This window comes from Schistocerca nitens, chromosome 2 (genome assembly GCF_023898315.1).
Source record: "Schistocerca nitens isolate TAMUIC-IGC-003100 chromosome 2, iqSchNite1.1, whole genome shotgun sequence".
NCBI lineage: Eukaryota > Metazoa > Arthropoda > Insecta > Orthoptera > Acrididae > Schistocerca > Schistocerca nitens.
In genome coordinates this window covers 882465524-882482031 of record NC_064615.1, presented here as the reverse complement: position 1 = coordinate 882482031, position 16508 = coordinate 882465524, and the positions used below count along the sequence as shown (strand labels likewise).

Genomic DNA, 16508 nt, shown 5'->3' with positions numbered 1-16508 from the left:
ATCAATATCTGTCTCATACCCCCATACAAAGACTAATGAGTAGGCACCTGAAAAATATGCATTTGAGCGAATATATGTGTGAACTTGGCCTGAAAATGCAAAATTGCTAAATTACTTAATAAAATAGTGAACTGTATCTAGATAAACTATTTTATCAGAGTAATTTAAAATAGCTTTATTTTCTGTGTATAAATATCACAAATGAAACCAATTTTTGGTTACTGGTATTGCACGTCATCTGGCAAAGCCTAATTTGGAATGTTAATGTGTATAAGAAAGTGTTTGCAGAATAAAAAGTGTGCAAATGCAAAGATGTACCAATGTTTTCAATGCCTTGCTGATCGTGGGCAGTTGAATGGTCTGTAAGATACATGCCACCCAGTGCAACATAGGACTCAACCGTGGGATCTGGCTCTCAGAACAAAGAAATTCATAAGTTTGCCTGCTAGCTAAATTTATAACTTAGTATAATGTGGACACTTTAACGTGACAGCTGTAGGTGGCATGTATTGCGAATTGTGATTGCATCAATCATTGGGAGAAGCGAGCCTGAATTACCTCTTTTATGACACTGCCAATCTCAGCAAGCAGTTGTGTGGTAGCTGTTACCAAATCTATGTATTGTGTGGTGCCCATTGTTTTCTTCTCTTATTTTGAAATGAATCAAGAGACTAATCCTGTTTCATCACCCAGTTTTTCATCACCGAGTTTGATTACGACCCTCACCACACCAGAAGGAATTTGTGATCCCTATGACTGTGTGTTAGTTCTGCATTCACAGAAACACTGAACATGTGTGTAGGCTACTTATTTACACTTTGCAGTATAGTGATTGCAAAACAAAACCTGTTGGCGTACGTTGACTACACTGAAACTTTTGCCTAATGTACGAACAGAGTTTATTTTTTATTCTACTTCTATGTTACTTACTTTGTTGGTTCTATCTGTAACATTGTCATATATGGATCATATGCCCATGAAGGGTCGAAGTCAATATTCTGCAGATTTTGCAATTATTAAATTGGGTGGGAAAAGAAAAATGTTGAGAAAACGTCTTAAATCAGAGAATGACTGAGAGTTCACAAGTGGGACAATGCTGCCGTTTCTCAGTGGAATCAAACATTTGTTGAAAGCTTCAATAGAGCCAAAAGTGGAAAACAGGCAATAACCATTTTGGAAAAAAGCTGTTGAAGTTTTTGCAAAAGTAGACATTCCAGTCGAAAAGCTTGGTGATCACTGCTTCTTCTTCTTCTTCTTCTTCACCAAAAATAGATGCTACATTTTCAGGTTGCCTTTCATGAGTATCAGGTCTATGGATCTGGGTGGCCAAGAGAACAGTGTCATCATTTTCAGTGCGACCAGTGTAACAGTTTGGAAGACATTAATTTAAAAGTATGAAACTTCATACTCTTATATGGTGGTGCTCTATCTTGTGGAAAGATGTACCCCATGAAAACCATATCAAGCTGTGGCATCAGCCATTGTTCAACCATGTCCATCTGTACAGAGCCTGCCTTTTTCATGTATGATATGGAACTATTCACATACATATCACCACTTGTGCGTGACTTCTGATTCAATGCGCTTTACCAACAATTGAAATTTCAAACTTTTGTTTACATTATCTGTACTTATTATTGATGTATGACTACACATTAAATAGCTGTAGTTGTTTGTAATCGTTATAACCATTTTGAATTGCACTGTACCTGTGCTCGATAGAGATTGAATAGATTTTGACTCAGCTAAATGTATCATATATCATGGTATAATCCAGTATGTGCTGGATTACAGTATTTTTATTGTTTAAGTTTTGCTTTCAGTATCAGTAGTGAGGAAATATTTTAATAGATGCATGTCCAGAAATTCATTGTTTCAACCTTTCCTGCATGTTTGAGAATTGAGTAAGATGAGAAATGATGCTAGATCTCATTAATGTGATGACCAAAATTATTTATTGGCAAATACAGCACTAAAGTTTGTTAGTTCCACTTTCTGTCGTCAGTTTTCTCAAGAGATGTGTTTCAAGTGGTGGGAATAACACTTGTAAATGTTCTTTCTTTTCAGGCCAGAGATCACTCGGCCACTACAGGCCAAAAACGTTCCTCATGTTCATCCGTGTCAGACACGCGGCAGCATATGGTAGCTAAAGTTCCTCGCCTGGACTCTTGGAGGACTGCCATTGAGCAGCAGATAGAGCAGCGTATCCATTCCTACAATGGCCCACGACAGCAGCAGCAACAACAGCAGCAATCTCAGTCAGAGATCAGTCTGCAACACCAGGTGCAGATGAATGGCAGGCACAACTATCCTCACCACAACCATGTTGTCCAGTCTCAACAGCAGCATCAGCAGGCACAACAGCAGCAGCAAGTGCAGCAACAGCAGGTGCAGCATCAACACCATCAACAGAATGTGCACCAGCAACCTGTCATGCCATATGGTGGTATTGGACCTAACTATCAGTACCAGACAGGCCACTCACTGCAGAAGCTTTTGGCTGGATCACTGCCACCGGCACAGCACCAGCAATCATTGCATCACCATCAGCAGCAGCAGCAGCAGCAGCAGCAGCAGCAGCAGCAGCAACAGCAGCAGGTTTGTTGACTCTTGTAATTGAGACAGTTTAATAAAGCCCAAACTGGTAGCCTTTGGTGGTATGTATGCCCTTGACTGTGTTTGTGTTATGCAGATATGTATGTATTAACATGAGAAACTTAGATCATACTGCTCTCCACAAAAACTTTTTTGGATGCCCACCTCATAATTATCAACTTTTAAATGAAAGGGAAAAATTGATTAAAATGTCTGTTTCTGTATCACATTATTACAGGGCTGCCCTCTATTTTATAGTTTAGTGGGACACACACATTGCAAAATGTTCTATGTATATGAAGAGAGAGAGTATTTTGTTATTTGAATTAGTGTAGGTGGACATTTTATTTTATCATATTTTAAATATTTTGTCTCAGTATTTTATGCAATGGTTTTAATGACCACCTTATCAAAAACCTAGAAACAGTACACCAGCTTACCTAAACCAATCACAACACTGTGATTCAAGTTTGTCTTAAATATGTTTTACTGTTTTGTTGTACTTCCAAAGAAATTCCTTCATTTATACCTCTCCATACTTGTTTTTCTCTTTGAGGTGTTGCTGAAATGTTGAATTCAGAGACTGTAAGTCCTCACGTACCCACTGAAACAAGTAGTATGTGGTAGTTTTAATTCTTGGTGATCCAAAGATTTTGCAGCTTTCTCTAATCATTGATAGATTACTCGAGTACTTCTGAAAATGTGAGATGCAATACTGAGTGGATTGCGTAAAACTAAACATACTGTAGCAGTGTTAACTGGTATTTAATTCATTTCACTTAAAAATATTTTGATGAACAGGTGAGAGCTTCGGCTCCTATGACAACTGCCCAGGGCATAGTTGACAAGCACGTGATAAGCATATTGCGCACCAGCCTGGAAGTGAAGGAAGCTCGTATCAGTCAGCTGCAGAATCAACTACAGCAGAATAGTCGCCAGGCACAACAGCTGCCACCACCACCACCACCACAGCAGCAGCAACAGCAGCAGCAGCAGCAACAACAACAGCAGCAGCAGCAGCAGCAGCAGCAGCAGCTCCGGCAACAACAGCAGACTCAGCCATCTGCACAGATGCAAGAACCTCCGGGTACCTACAAACTGCACCTCCCTAAGGCAGTCGATTCGGTCTGTCTTGATCACACTGCAACAGAGGTTGACCACACGGCTGCAAACCTCGCAAGGATACGCACAAAGGCTGAACTGAAGCAGGTATGGAGTGATAGGATTAGTGCATCTGGAATTTCAACTAGGTGTGTCTTAATACATCTGAGCAAAATGGGGAGTACATTAATGGGCTGAGAAGTGATGTAATTTCATGCCATTTGAGTAAGTTTTATTCAGTTTTGATGGATTTCACTTAATCGATTAAGCCTCTCTCTGATTTCTTCATTGAGTCATTTTTGTACGTAAGAAGTATTATAAAGATGCTATCACTGCTCTGCCTTGTCTGTTCATTCAGACCCTTAATCCTAACATTACTGGTAAAGTTTTTATTGCGATAAATAAATGACTCATATTGACATTCTGGGACTAACTTCTACCATTGCAAATTTAATGCAATATTTTTTAATCTGTACTACAGTTTTTTGAGCTACGTAGTTCTGCTTTATTTCCAAAAACTGTGGCACAATTTCAGTGTTTGTACATTTGAGCATCATTATTACTTTGCTCAGTGTAGTGGACTACCAGCACACATGCTATATTACTGCTCATAAAAAGAGGAGAAATGTTTCTGATATAGCCTACAGAAAGCAATGGCTAATAAGATTTCTGACAAGGCTCTCATTACTTTTGGTACACTAATTTGTCAGCTGATGTTCATGATTGATTGCCACCCAAAAAGGTTTAGAAGTGACTAAATTTTGTTCTATCGCTGCACTGTGAAAAGGGCAGGCAATCTCAGCATCCTACCTAAAATGAGTTGTCGGTTTTGTCAAATTGTAGTTGTTAAAAACTATGGAAGGTTCTATATTTAGGCTTGCAGTATGTTTGGGATTAGCTTGGGCAGTTCTAGTTTTTTAACACTGTCCAGGGCTGCAAAAATATCAGGGATTGAGAATTTTATGACTGGTGAGGATAATTTCTTTTTGGACCTATTTGTTCGACATCTCATTTTAGATGTTTTGTTATGGTGGTGCCTCTCCACTGATATCAGTGGTGAGGCAGGATGGTTCCACCACCAACTTCTCACATTTGGCAACACAACAGGGGCAATGTGTTTATGTTGTTTTTGTGTGAAAAGGAACTCGTCTACAGATTTTTGATCATTTTATCTCTATCCGTTTTTGTCTCACCGTTCAGCGATGCGGAAAAGAAAGTGTGAGTTAATGTTAACCTGCTGGCGTTTAAGAATAGTGGAGGACTTGTTCTGATAAAGTTAGTATGTTGCAGCGAATAAATTAATGAACTGAAATTGCGTAATGTGATTTAGAAGAGAGTGCACTAGTTGTGGATAATTCAAAAACACAGTGTAGGTTGTGGTCAAATTCTGAGAAAGTACTAGATATTATTGAAGAGAAGTTGAAAGAAATTTTTAAGGTGTTTCAAAAGATAGATATTTCATGTTGTAATATTTCTAAAATGGTTAAGTTAGTGATTTCTTTGCTTGGGACATCTGCTCCATTTGAGAGAAAGTTTTTTTCAGTTGTGGGGAATATTTGGTCTGTGGGAATGGGTAGACTTTCCATACTTACTGTTAAAAATGTACAACTGGGACTGAAACATAAATGAAAGGCCTACATTAGAATTGATTTGAGTATCAGTTCAGCTGCCATTATCTTGCAACGAATATGGTGGCTATAGCGATTTTTTAGTGTGCTTGAATTTCAGTCTGGTGGCTTGATATTACTGAATTTGTCATTTAGGAAATCTCATCTGTCTGCAGTCTTTCATTGGTTTAAGGAAATGAGGCATGAAAGAAATTATCTTGTTAATTAAATAAAACCTCTTTCCTTTCTCATGTAAAATAGTCACATCAGTTCATAATCTTGCTTGGAATGCTTTAGGGTAGAGTAATAAAAGATCGATTACTTCCACAGTTCTCACCAGCATTTATGTGCTCCTTTGAAAGTAAAAGGCATCTTATTGACAAACAGTTATCAATAATATTGAAAATAGTTTGGAAATAACGTTTGATGATGACTGGAATTCTGTTGTATTTTTACGTAAGGAACAGTCATCCGAATATTCAGAAAGTCATTACATCATCCTAAAATAACAGGTAAGTGCTTGAGGAGTTACAGTGAATTATAATTGTCTATCTTTATTGGGTGGCTAGTTGTGGCTGGTATGGTGGCTTTTGTGTGAGTGTGAATACCAATGAGTAGTCAGGTTTTACACTCTTTGAAGCAGCTTGAAACTTCTGCAATAACTGTGCCAGATTCCAATTCTCTTGTAACAATGTGCTTTGCTGTTATATATTGATATAAGTTCTTTGGTTCTAGGTGGGTCAAAACTTGGAGCAGCAACTACAGTTCCGTTCACCAACACCAGGCAGTGCGACCAGCTCAGCAGGCCCTTCTCCTCGCGGCACTCCACAGCTGTTTTCACCTCCACCCCCACAGCAGGGCAGCCCACCGAAGTTAACACGTGAGCGTGTGCCTCCAGCTACCACACCCACTTCAGGTCCACCACGTCGACGGCTGTTCAGTCCTCATGATTCATCTTCCTCGTCAGGTGGACATATGGGAGAAGACAATCATGGCACTTCTCTTGCGAGTGCCCGTAATGATCCATCAGGCTTACGTTCCTCCTCGGAGACTTCTGTGTTTGATTTCCGTGACAGCGACAGTGATAGTGAGATGCCTGTGCTTGAGAGGCAGACTCTGGACGAACTGCGCCGAGACCGTAAATCGATGGCCAATAGTGCAAAAGCTGCAGGGCACCATCCGTATCATCACCAACATTATAGCCAACAGCAGCAGCAGCAACAGCAGCAGCAGCAGCAGCAACAACAACAACAACAACAATTACAAGTACTGCAACAACAACAGCAACAGCAGCAACAACAGCAGCAGTTGCTGCAGCAGCAAGAGCAGACAACAGATGAAAATACTGATAAGGTTAGTGCTGATAACACAGCAGCTGAATCTGCTGATCCAGAGTGGTCAAACACCTGTGAGCAGTTCCTCGAACAACTGCGTTCAGGATCTGGGTCAGACCGTGTGAAACGGAAGGGTCCTTCCAAATCTCGCAGAAGGTATGCTATTGGCCCACTGGCTGGCCTGGGCAATATTATACGTGGTGGGAAGAATGAAGCACCATACTTCCAGATTGACACCCAGCAACCACTTCAGGCATATACCGTTGAACCTGCAACAGCTGCTGTTACTGCTGCTGAAGCAGCAGAGGCTGAGGGGTGCGTTGAGCGTGTGTTGCAGGTTGAGAATATTCTGCAGATACCGCCCGAGGAGCTCGAAAGGGTTGAGCAGTCTGAAGATGCCGACGACAGGCCCGATAATGATGAAGAGGGTATAACTGTAGATGTCGAAGGTGAAGACGACTCTGTCGCTCCACCACCGTCACTGCCCCCAGAAAGACCAACTCCTGTGGAAGATCCCATCAGAAGTGAATATAGGATTGTCAATGATGGTGTGATAAGGTTAGTCAAACTGGTAGAGAGGAAAGTGCTACGTGAGGAAGGTATAAACATTCCCAGTGATAAGGAATCGAGTGGGAAGTCGGGTAGAGATGGGTTTAGGAAAAGTGGGAAGGACAGAAAATCGATGAGAGATGGAACTAGGAGAAAGGATGAAATGAAGAAAATGAAGGAACCAAGGAAGGTGAAACAGCACTGGAAAGCTGTAATGAAACAGACTTTGCAACAGCCAGAAGACCAGCAACAGGAAGTGCTCAGGAATGACACAAACGAAACAAAGGTAGAGGTAGTAGAAGAGCAGTGTGCACAAGTAGTAAATGAGGAAACTACATCTGTGAAAAAGTGGCAGGAAGGTGACAATAAAATTTCAGGAAAAGAAGCAACAAAGAAGAGAACAAAATCAGACATTTTGAAGATTTCAAAGGTGCCAAAAAGGAAGTCAAAGGAAGGTGATGATGAGGTAGATGTTGAAAGAGATCAGAGTAAAGATGTTAAAAAGAGTTTAGAAGCACTCAATAGAAGGAAAAGTAGAAGCGAAACATGTGCACTGAAGGAAGATGATGATGTCAAGCCATTGAAAGAAAAGGATATAAGACCAGACACAGAAGAGACTGACATGGCAAAACTTAAGACTGTGACAGCAGAGAAGGATTCTAAATTGGCAAATGAGAAGACAGAGAAATCTGATGTTAAGGAGGAGAATGTGAGGAAACTAATGAATGAGAAAGAAAGCTCACTGACTGGTTTGAATAATCGTGGTACTTTAGTAGTGAAACTTGAAAAGGATTTAACAATGATAAAGGTGGAAAAAAGTACAGTGTCTGAACATGAAGAATGTGATTCTGACGAAGATGCACCATTAGTTGCACGGCAGCGAGGTCGACCACGGAAAAGGCAGCTACAGCAGCAGAAGGATTTGTTGAGATTCCACCAACGACCCCGAAGTGCTGGAGCTATTGACGAGAAGGATGGTGAGGACGAGATCAGTCTGGCTGAGATGAAAGCCCGCCTGGGGCTTGGTGGTCAGCGCGATGCCTCTGTTGCGAGTGAGGCTGCCACCAGTGTAGGAGGTAGCATTAGCCACAGCAGTAGCAGTGGCTCAGAGGATGAGACGGCCAGTGAGCCGCCTAGGACACGCCTGCGATCCAAAGATCCCCCAGTTGCTCCAGCACCTCAGCAGCACCAGAAGAGACAAAAGAAACGCAAGAGGAGGAGGAAAGGCCTGCGAGGTGCTCAGAAACGACAGCAGCAGAAATCAGTAAGTAAATTCGTCTCAGTTCTCTTATTACACATTTTTCACACATACACATATTTGATTGAGTAGATATGATGGATAATTCCTGTACTTGATAGATGAATCCTATACTTGGTACATTGAATAGTCATATTTCTATGGCAAAGTAATATTATATTTAACAAATTAATTCAGGAACAATGATACAAACAGTGAATCTCCAACAGAGTTTCATTTTGTAATGCCATGTATCAGACACTCTCTCTCTCTCTCTCTCTCTCTCTCTCTCTCTGTGTGTGTGTGTGTGTGTGTGTGTGTGTGTGTGTGTGTGTCCTCGCGTAATTCACAATTGCAAGTATTTCTTTTAGTCCTTCTTATTGACCAAATAATAGCATTTAAACATATCTTTAGGTTCTTTATTTTATTTTTTCTTTGAAGAGAAAGATAATCGCTTTGTTTCCAAAAATTAGTAAGTTTCATTAGTTGGAACGCCCTATCCCGACAATGTTAAATTTAGGGACTTGGCTTCCCTGTATTTCAGGAACCACTGTAGCCATTGACATGAAACTTTTACAGGACATTAAACTGTATGTTCTGAGTCTACTGAACTACAATAATTGCATTTCAGCCACTGCTTTTGGAAATACAATTTTTTAATTACTTGTTTAAAATTTTGTTTACTTTTTTGCATGTTATCCTAAATATTTTTAATTATACATAATATTATGTTCTTCTTTTAGTTCAGTAGACTCAGGATATGTATGTTATTACTCCCTCAAAATTTGAATATGCTACTCAAAGTGGTTTCTGAGATTTAGGGGAAAATGCAACAGAAAAGGTAAATTTTCAGGAACGGCTTCTAAAGTTTCAAAAGACTGACAAACTGCCTATTGGCTTCTGTCTCGGGTTCTTCGGCCGACGTTCATCTAATGATTTTTCTGACATTTCGCCAGCACGAGTGGCTGGCATTGTCAAAGCTTCACCCTCCATTGCCAGTGGTGAACTGGAGCCGAGCTTGCGGGCGCAGACTATATGTACCTGGCGCGCCAATGTCCGAGGGCTTCTCTGCGGTCATTTCCGGTGCACCAGGTACATATAGTCTACGTCCGCGAGCTCGGCTCCAGTTCACCAACGGCAATGGAGGGTGAAGCTTTGACAATGACAGCCACTCGTGCTGGCAAAACGTCAGAAAAATCATTAGATGAACGTCGGCCGAAGAACCCAAGACAGAAGCCAATAAGCAGTTTGTCAACAAGTGGCCACGAAAGCATTAACAATTTTGTTTCAAAAGACTGTAACTCATTTTTAAATATGCTTAATTTTTTTATTGTTAGTCACTCACCGTGCACCATAGGCCTGCCTACTGTATATCATCCTCTTCATCTTTCTCTAAGTTTTTTCTTATTTCCTTCTTTCTGGACTCCTTAGTGGTCCACTGTGCTGCATACACTGGTTTATCAATGCGAACCTTGTCCATCTGTTCTAGTTCCCTGATACAGTTTGATCCAGGATTAATTCCCATATGCTGTAGCCCTTTCACCCTACCAATGTTGTCATCATTAAAAGTAATAACAGCATCACTGACCCCCACTTTAGTGTCTTCATTCCAACAAAAACATTTTTTGGTAAGCGAGTCCATATAAGATTATTGAAAGACTCATTGGGATTTTGAGTCTGACCGTGCAGGCACTTCTCCAGTAATTCAGGATTTGCCAGGTCTCTGTAAATAGGTTTTATGATATCCGTGACTGCTGCTGGGTGGAATGTTTATGACTATGAACTGTTTTGAGTAGTGGGCATTGCAGTTATTGTACCATGAATCAGGTCCAGGAGGACAAAGGTGGTGTACTGGTTTTTCGTCAGTTGACAGTCTGTGGAAGAAGATAGCCCATACTGCCTGCTTCATTTTCAACAAATCCTCAGTATTATTTCTATTGACCACCCAATAATACTGCTATAGTTCATCAGTCATTTTGTTTGTCAGCCTGCCACTTATGGTTTTACCATCAGAAAGTTTCTTGTCTCTCAAACTTTGTTTCAACTTCCTCAAGCTGGTGCCCGTCCTCTTCGTGACATGACCAACGCATTCCAGTTTTGCGATAATCTTCTCACCATAAGGCTGAACGGCTACTACAGTGCTACATGTTTTTGACTCTCTATCACCTAAGAACTTAGTGTAACACACTCCCCTTTCATTCACAGATCAACTAAATATTTCAATAGCTGCAGAGGCTTCCTTACCATCACTTGTTCCTTCATAATTTCTGTCATAGGTGTTTCCTTCTTCATTCCCTGATTTACACTTATAACAATGTATGGTTAAAATCTGGAAATCTATTACCTGTCCAGTACCCACACTGGTCATTGTAGCAACAGAATCCTTAGAACAGTAGCTGTGCTTCTGCGAAGTGCCATCAAAAGCTACTGGCTTGTCAGTCATATGATCATTTATTTCAACAGCTTCGTTTGCAGCACCCTTCATTGACTCACATGCAACAGATTCCACAGCAGTTCCAATAAATCTTGCATACTTGCCGATTTTACAAGGTGTGCGTGGCATATTCATTACAGCACACATTGTTTCTGCTGCAGTGTGTCCTTTGCCAATAGCTCTCAATCCATAAAACCACCTAACATTTACTACAAAATAATTATCTTTACACTTATCAGAATTCCTAATTGAGTGAGTATATTTACAACTGGCACAATTAATGATTAAGTTTCCTGGCTAATCCATTTGATACTTCACTGTCTTCATGTAAACTAACTGGCCCTCCACATATTTTACGACACACACATTCACCTAACATCCTTGTTAGGATGTGTAAATCTGTCAGAATATAACCTAACCTACCATTTACATCACTTTCATTTTGAGAAAACTGTGTATCACAATGTTTTATTTTAATCTTCGAAGCACTAATGTGTGTTTTTCTTGATACTGATGAGTTTGCCTGTATTTCATTGTCTGTAACTTCACAAGCCACATGTTGAACACAATGTTGCCCTTCATTTGAAAATCTTTTACCATGAAACCCATGTTTCTTAAAAACACTTCATTTTGGAGTCGTACTTTACTTTTTGAGAGATTTACCAATCTATTCGTCACTTTTCCTCGGAAAAACATTAGCACTTCGACATACAACGCATTTTTATATTATGAAATGATAAAATACTGCTTTTGACAGTGCTACCAATACAAACACAAAATTTAACCTTTATAATTCAGCAATCCACAGCCTTCTATATAAAAAATTACTGATTTTATTAGATCTTGAAGTAAGCACATAAAAATTTTAACATTTTCAACCGATGTAGATTATATTTAAAAAAATAAAATAAAATGTGTCCCATGTCAGTTTATAAGGAAAATTGCAAATTTTATAATGAGATAAAAATCCGAATATGTGAAAAAAAAATTTTTGTTGTAACTCCCCTTAAATACTTGTTTCATTAGCCTACACACATTTTTTTTAAGTGTTGCCATTTACCTTTGGAAGATGTAAAATATATGATACACCAGTCTTCATAATCAATAAGCAGTTTGACTTTAGAAATGTCATATAATTCTGATTTCATCATTTTGTTGCATGAAAAATATTTCAAAACTGTCTAAATGATGATATTATGCTGATTAGTGGTAATGAACTTTTTTGACTGGACCAGTGCTTAAATATAATGAAAAAGTTTAGCATGAACAACTTTCCCAACAGGAGAGACTAGAAGACTGATTCGTGTTAAAATTGAATGTTGTTGATTCATTTTAGCAGACAGCAAAGTAATTTAAGTAATTTACATACTGTTGGACTATTAGGAAATACCATTAGAAAAATAAGTAAAATATGTGTCACTGATGCCTTCTCTATATCACAGAAAATTGGGAACATAATATTGGAAGTTGGGTCTTGTTGACAATAGCTTATAGGCCTCAATTGTTTCAACCTATGGCATGGTAAGTGGGATGCAGCAGTTTCTGTATCTGAATACTCTGATGACCAGTATTAAAAATATTATTTCTGGAGAAAAAGGAAAGATTTTATTTTAATATCCCGTTGATGTTTAGGTCATTAGGGAGAGCCATTTTGCAGTGTGATGTTTCTGATTTTGTTGTAAGCTGTTCTAATTGTCTTTACATTTGATTAATTTGCTGCGTATGTTTTGATGTTGCAGGCGACAGGCAGTGAGTTTCGACCTGGTTGGGAAGAAGAGGTGTACAGATTTAAGCAGTCCCTGAGAATGCCGCCATCACTGATCAATATCCCACGGCCACCACGTTCAGCCTCATTGCCTGACCTTGACAAGCAACGTGCAATGTCCCCTTACACTGCAGACAGTTGTTCAGACTTAGACTCGCGCTCCAGTTGGAATCCCCTCCCTTCCAGTGCTGTGTCGACAAAATCCTCACCAGTTAATGCGAGTGCAAACAATAGTGCATGCACTGAATCAGCAGATGTGTCTTCAGCAGTTACACCAACACCACCATCTTCATCAAGAGCTACTGGTTCTGGAAGCTCTATCGCTGATGTTTTGGCAGACCGTTACAAGCTACAGAGAAAGACAAGAAAGAGGGGCGCAGCACAGAAAGTTGGTCCCCGCCTCATACCACGCCCTGCCAGCAGTGGCCCGGAGCTACTACCTTCGCCAACTGTTGTCCTTATTCGGGAAAAGGACCTTTCGTGTTCTTCATCGCCATTACCTTCCACTACGTCTGCATCTACAGTGTCCAAGTTTAGCAAAAAGCTCAAGAAAGGTTGTACAGGAGGCAAACAAGAAATAAAGAGCAGTGAAGAAACCCTTGCCAACTGTGTGCTGCCCAAAGCAGCACCTACAGACTTCCATCAGGCATTTCGCCAAAATGGTGGTATTTTGGGTGACCGATATGCCACGCTAGTGTTCAAATCACGTACTCGCACCGAATCACGTGTGATGCGTCGACGTGCTGTCATCCGGGAAGTGTTTGGTGTGGACGAGCAACGACCTGCTTCTGCGCCTCCAGTCCCTGGTGCTGGGCACAACCACGAACGGAGTGCTGCACTCATCCGAAGTAATAAGGCTGTACTCAACTCGAAGCGCCGTCTTGTCCAGGGCCGTGTGCGCAATCATGACTTATTGCGTGTACTGGCTGCCAACAAGGTATTTTTATCACCTGTGTTTTTTCGTGCATTCCTTCAATAATGTTTCCTAAAATAATGAGACTTTGTATTTCAGATAAATATAATGTTAGTTTGTAAGTAATGACTTATTGGTGCAAATTTTTATTAAATTGTTCTTCCTTAACAGCAGCACATACTAATTGTTGGGTGGTTGTGAATATTATATCATTGAAGTACTTATTTCTGTTGCAATTTTGTTAAATTTGCAGACTGTTTACTTCCTGCATCGTATAATTTTCTCATATCTGTGTGAGACAAGTACCTATTCCTATGATGGAAAAAACTATTTTCTTCTTTGAATGGAATGATAGCAAAATTTCCCCAGCAGTGAAAGTTTCACATTTGTTAAAGACTGTTCTTATTAACCTGTTCAGAAGGAATAATTAAAAATTATGGCCAACTTTCATGACACATTTCTCGTCTTTAAAAAATAATTATGTTGTGTAGAGAATGGGTCTGCGAACACTTTGTTAGCATGTGAGAAGCCATTTTCTGCAAATCTTCATATTGCTTTAATCTTGGAAAAACACAGGAACATATGTACTACAAGAAACTCTCTCTTACATAAAATGTTGAAAAAGCCTTCCATTAATATTGATGCATACACCAACATGTTGCTGCATTGAGTCCTAGATGTAGCCCAGCAAAGACTGCAACTTGCTTTAAATGTTTAGAAATGTAAAATTGGGCACAGCACAAAACACAGAAATGTGATATCCTTTATCCAGAATGTCAGTGAATTACAGTTGGAATCAGTCAACTCTTAGAAATACATGAGTGTAACAGTTTGTGTGATCATGAAATGGAATTATCACAAAAGCTCAGTTGTGACCAAAGCAGGTGTCAGATTTTTAATTGTTGGTAGAATACAGGGGAAATGCAGTCATTCCACAAAGGATGTGGTTGTACAGAACATTTGTGTGACGCATCCTAGAATATTGCTGGTATCAGATGGGACTAACAGGGGATACTGAATGCACACAGGGAAGAGAAGCTCAAATGGTCATAGGTTGTTTGACTTAATGGAGAGCATCATGGAAATAATGAAAAACCTGACATTGCAGATGCTTCAAGATAAGTTCCAGTTATACCATGAAAGCCTACGTACAGAGTTTCAAGATCAGTATTAAGTGGGGAATCTGGGAATATACTGCAATCCCCTGAATATTGCTCTCATAGGGACCCTAAAGGCAAGATTAGACTAACTGCAGCAAACAAAATAACGATATTTAAGCAGTTATTCTTCCATACTCCATACATAAATGGATTGTGGACTGCAAAGTGTGCTATAAAGAGAAGTACCTTCTGTTGTGCATCTCACAGTGATTTGCAGGGTAATGGATGTAGGTGTAGAGTATTGTATATGTTTTCATTGTGTTCCACAATACAAGTACAGAGTCTGTAGTGTTCACATAAACAATTGATGGTATGTGTATGGAAGGTAACAAAATGACTCCCATGTCAGCACAAGCAATGATCGCATGTAACATTACCTTTAGTGAAATGGAACATGAAACATGGGCATTGAGCATAAGTACTGCATTTTAACCAGTCATAACCGGTATGGCATTATGAATATTACATGTAAGAAAGTGTTTTACGTGGTATGCCTATAAGTTCTGTTCTCATGATTAATGTATGACAAATAGTTACAGAAAATAAGTTCGAACATGAAAGTAAAGTGGCTCTGGATACATGTATATAAAATAAGACACATTCAGATAATTAAGATCATCCTATGTTACCATATTTATAAATTCATGTTTCATATAGGTTTCACAGACAGCAAGTGCTAGTAGTGAGCATGACGAACAGGACAAAGATGCAGCTGATGAAACAGCAAGTACCTCAGGCTCACAGAAGCGGCCAAAAATTAGAACTGTACGCAGGAAATTCCGTTCTGGGTTTGATTATATTCGGAAGAAGAAGAAAATTCAGAAGAGGGAAAATACTGAGGCTGAAGCTCCAAAGGATAGGAAAAAGGTAGATAACACTATCGCATTCATGTAATATCCAATTGTATTTATATGTTTAAGCTTGCAATTAAAATAAATGTATTTGATATAATCCTGATCAAAAATTGAAAGCCTTTTTCTGTGGTTCGCATAAACTGTGGTAAAGGACAATATTTTAACCAGTTTGTTTTTCTGTTTGAGTCAGAATGTTTCATTCTTTTTGGACTATGAAATTTCAGACCCATTAAAATAGCAAGGGGAAAGAAATGCATGGGGAAAGAAACAGTGTAGGTAGTAAGCTTGGTAACTCCGGATATCACCTTCGTATGACTCATGAGCAGCCCTCTTCCCGTATTTTCAGCAGCTCTATATAGAGTTTTCAAGTAGTTTCATATTTTAAAAACTTCCATCGTATAGTGTCATTGATAACAAAAAATGTATCTTTTCAGGGCCCTATTCCACGGCCAAGCTGGCAGTCTGTCCAGGATATAATGAATGAGATAAAAAGCTGGGTAATTAACAAAGGTTTGGGAGAGACAGTGCTGCATCGAGCTTCCAAGTTGGGCTACACGGTAAATTCACATTTAATATTAATACACTGAGGAAACAATTTTAAATGTGCATGAAATTCAAAAGTTTTACTTAAAGATGGACTTTAGACTGACTGAAGTTGCCTGCCAGGCAAGTAACTGGAAATTTAGTGCTCGTACACAGATTTCTCAGGAACCAGCTCTCTTAAATTAACTTTTCAACTGTGCAATATCACGTGAACTAAAACAACAGAATACAAGCACAAACACAAATGGCATTCACTGTTGCAAAGGAGTGGACACCTCAGTTCCCTGTTTTAAAGGTGTAGGCTACTGCTTTTTTGACTTGCACTGTCATCTGTATATGACTGTGCAGACAGTAATAACCAGGTGTGCTTCAACTCAGTGTTAATTATGTTATTGTCAGTTTTAGATTTTGTCATC

General features: G+C 39.5%; 1 protein-coding gene across 1 annotated transcript in view; it reads left to right on the top strand.

Annotated features, from left to right (window-relative positions):
* LOC126235415 (uncharacterized) overlaps positions 1-16508 on the top strand; it is a 165458-nt gene that overhangs the window by 142675 nt on the left and 6275 nt on the right. Inside the window, exons 7-13 of the mRNA XM_049944136.1 lie at positions 2068-2598; positions 3397-3534; positions 3607-3804; positions 6039-8450; positions 12597-13559; positions 15353-15562; positions 15984-16106. Of these exons, the coding sequence (XP_049800093.1) occupies positions 2068-2598; positions 3397-3534; positions 3607-3804; positions 6039-8450; positions 12597-13559; positions 15353-15562; positions 15984-16106 (4575 nt within the window). The remainder of the gene's footprint in view (positions 1-2067; positions 2599-3396; positions 3535-3606; positions 3805-6038; positions 8451-12596; positions 13560-15352; positions 15563-15983; positions 16107-16508) is intronic.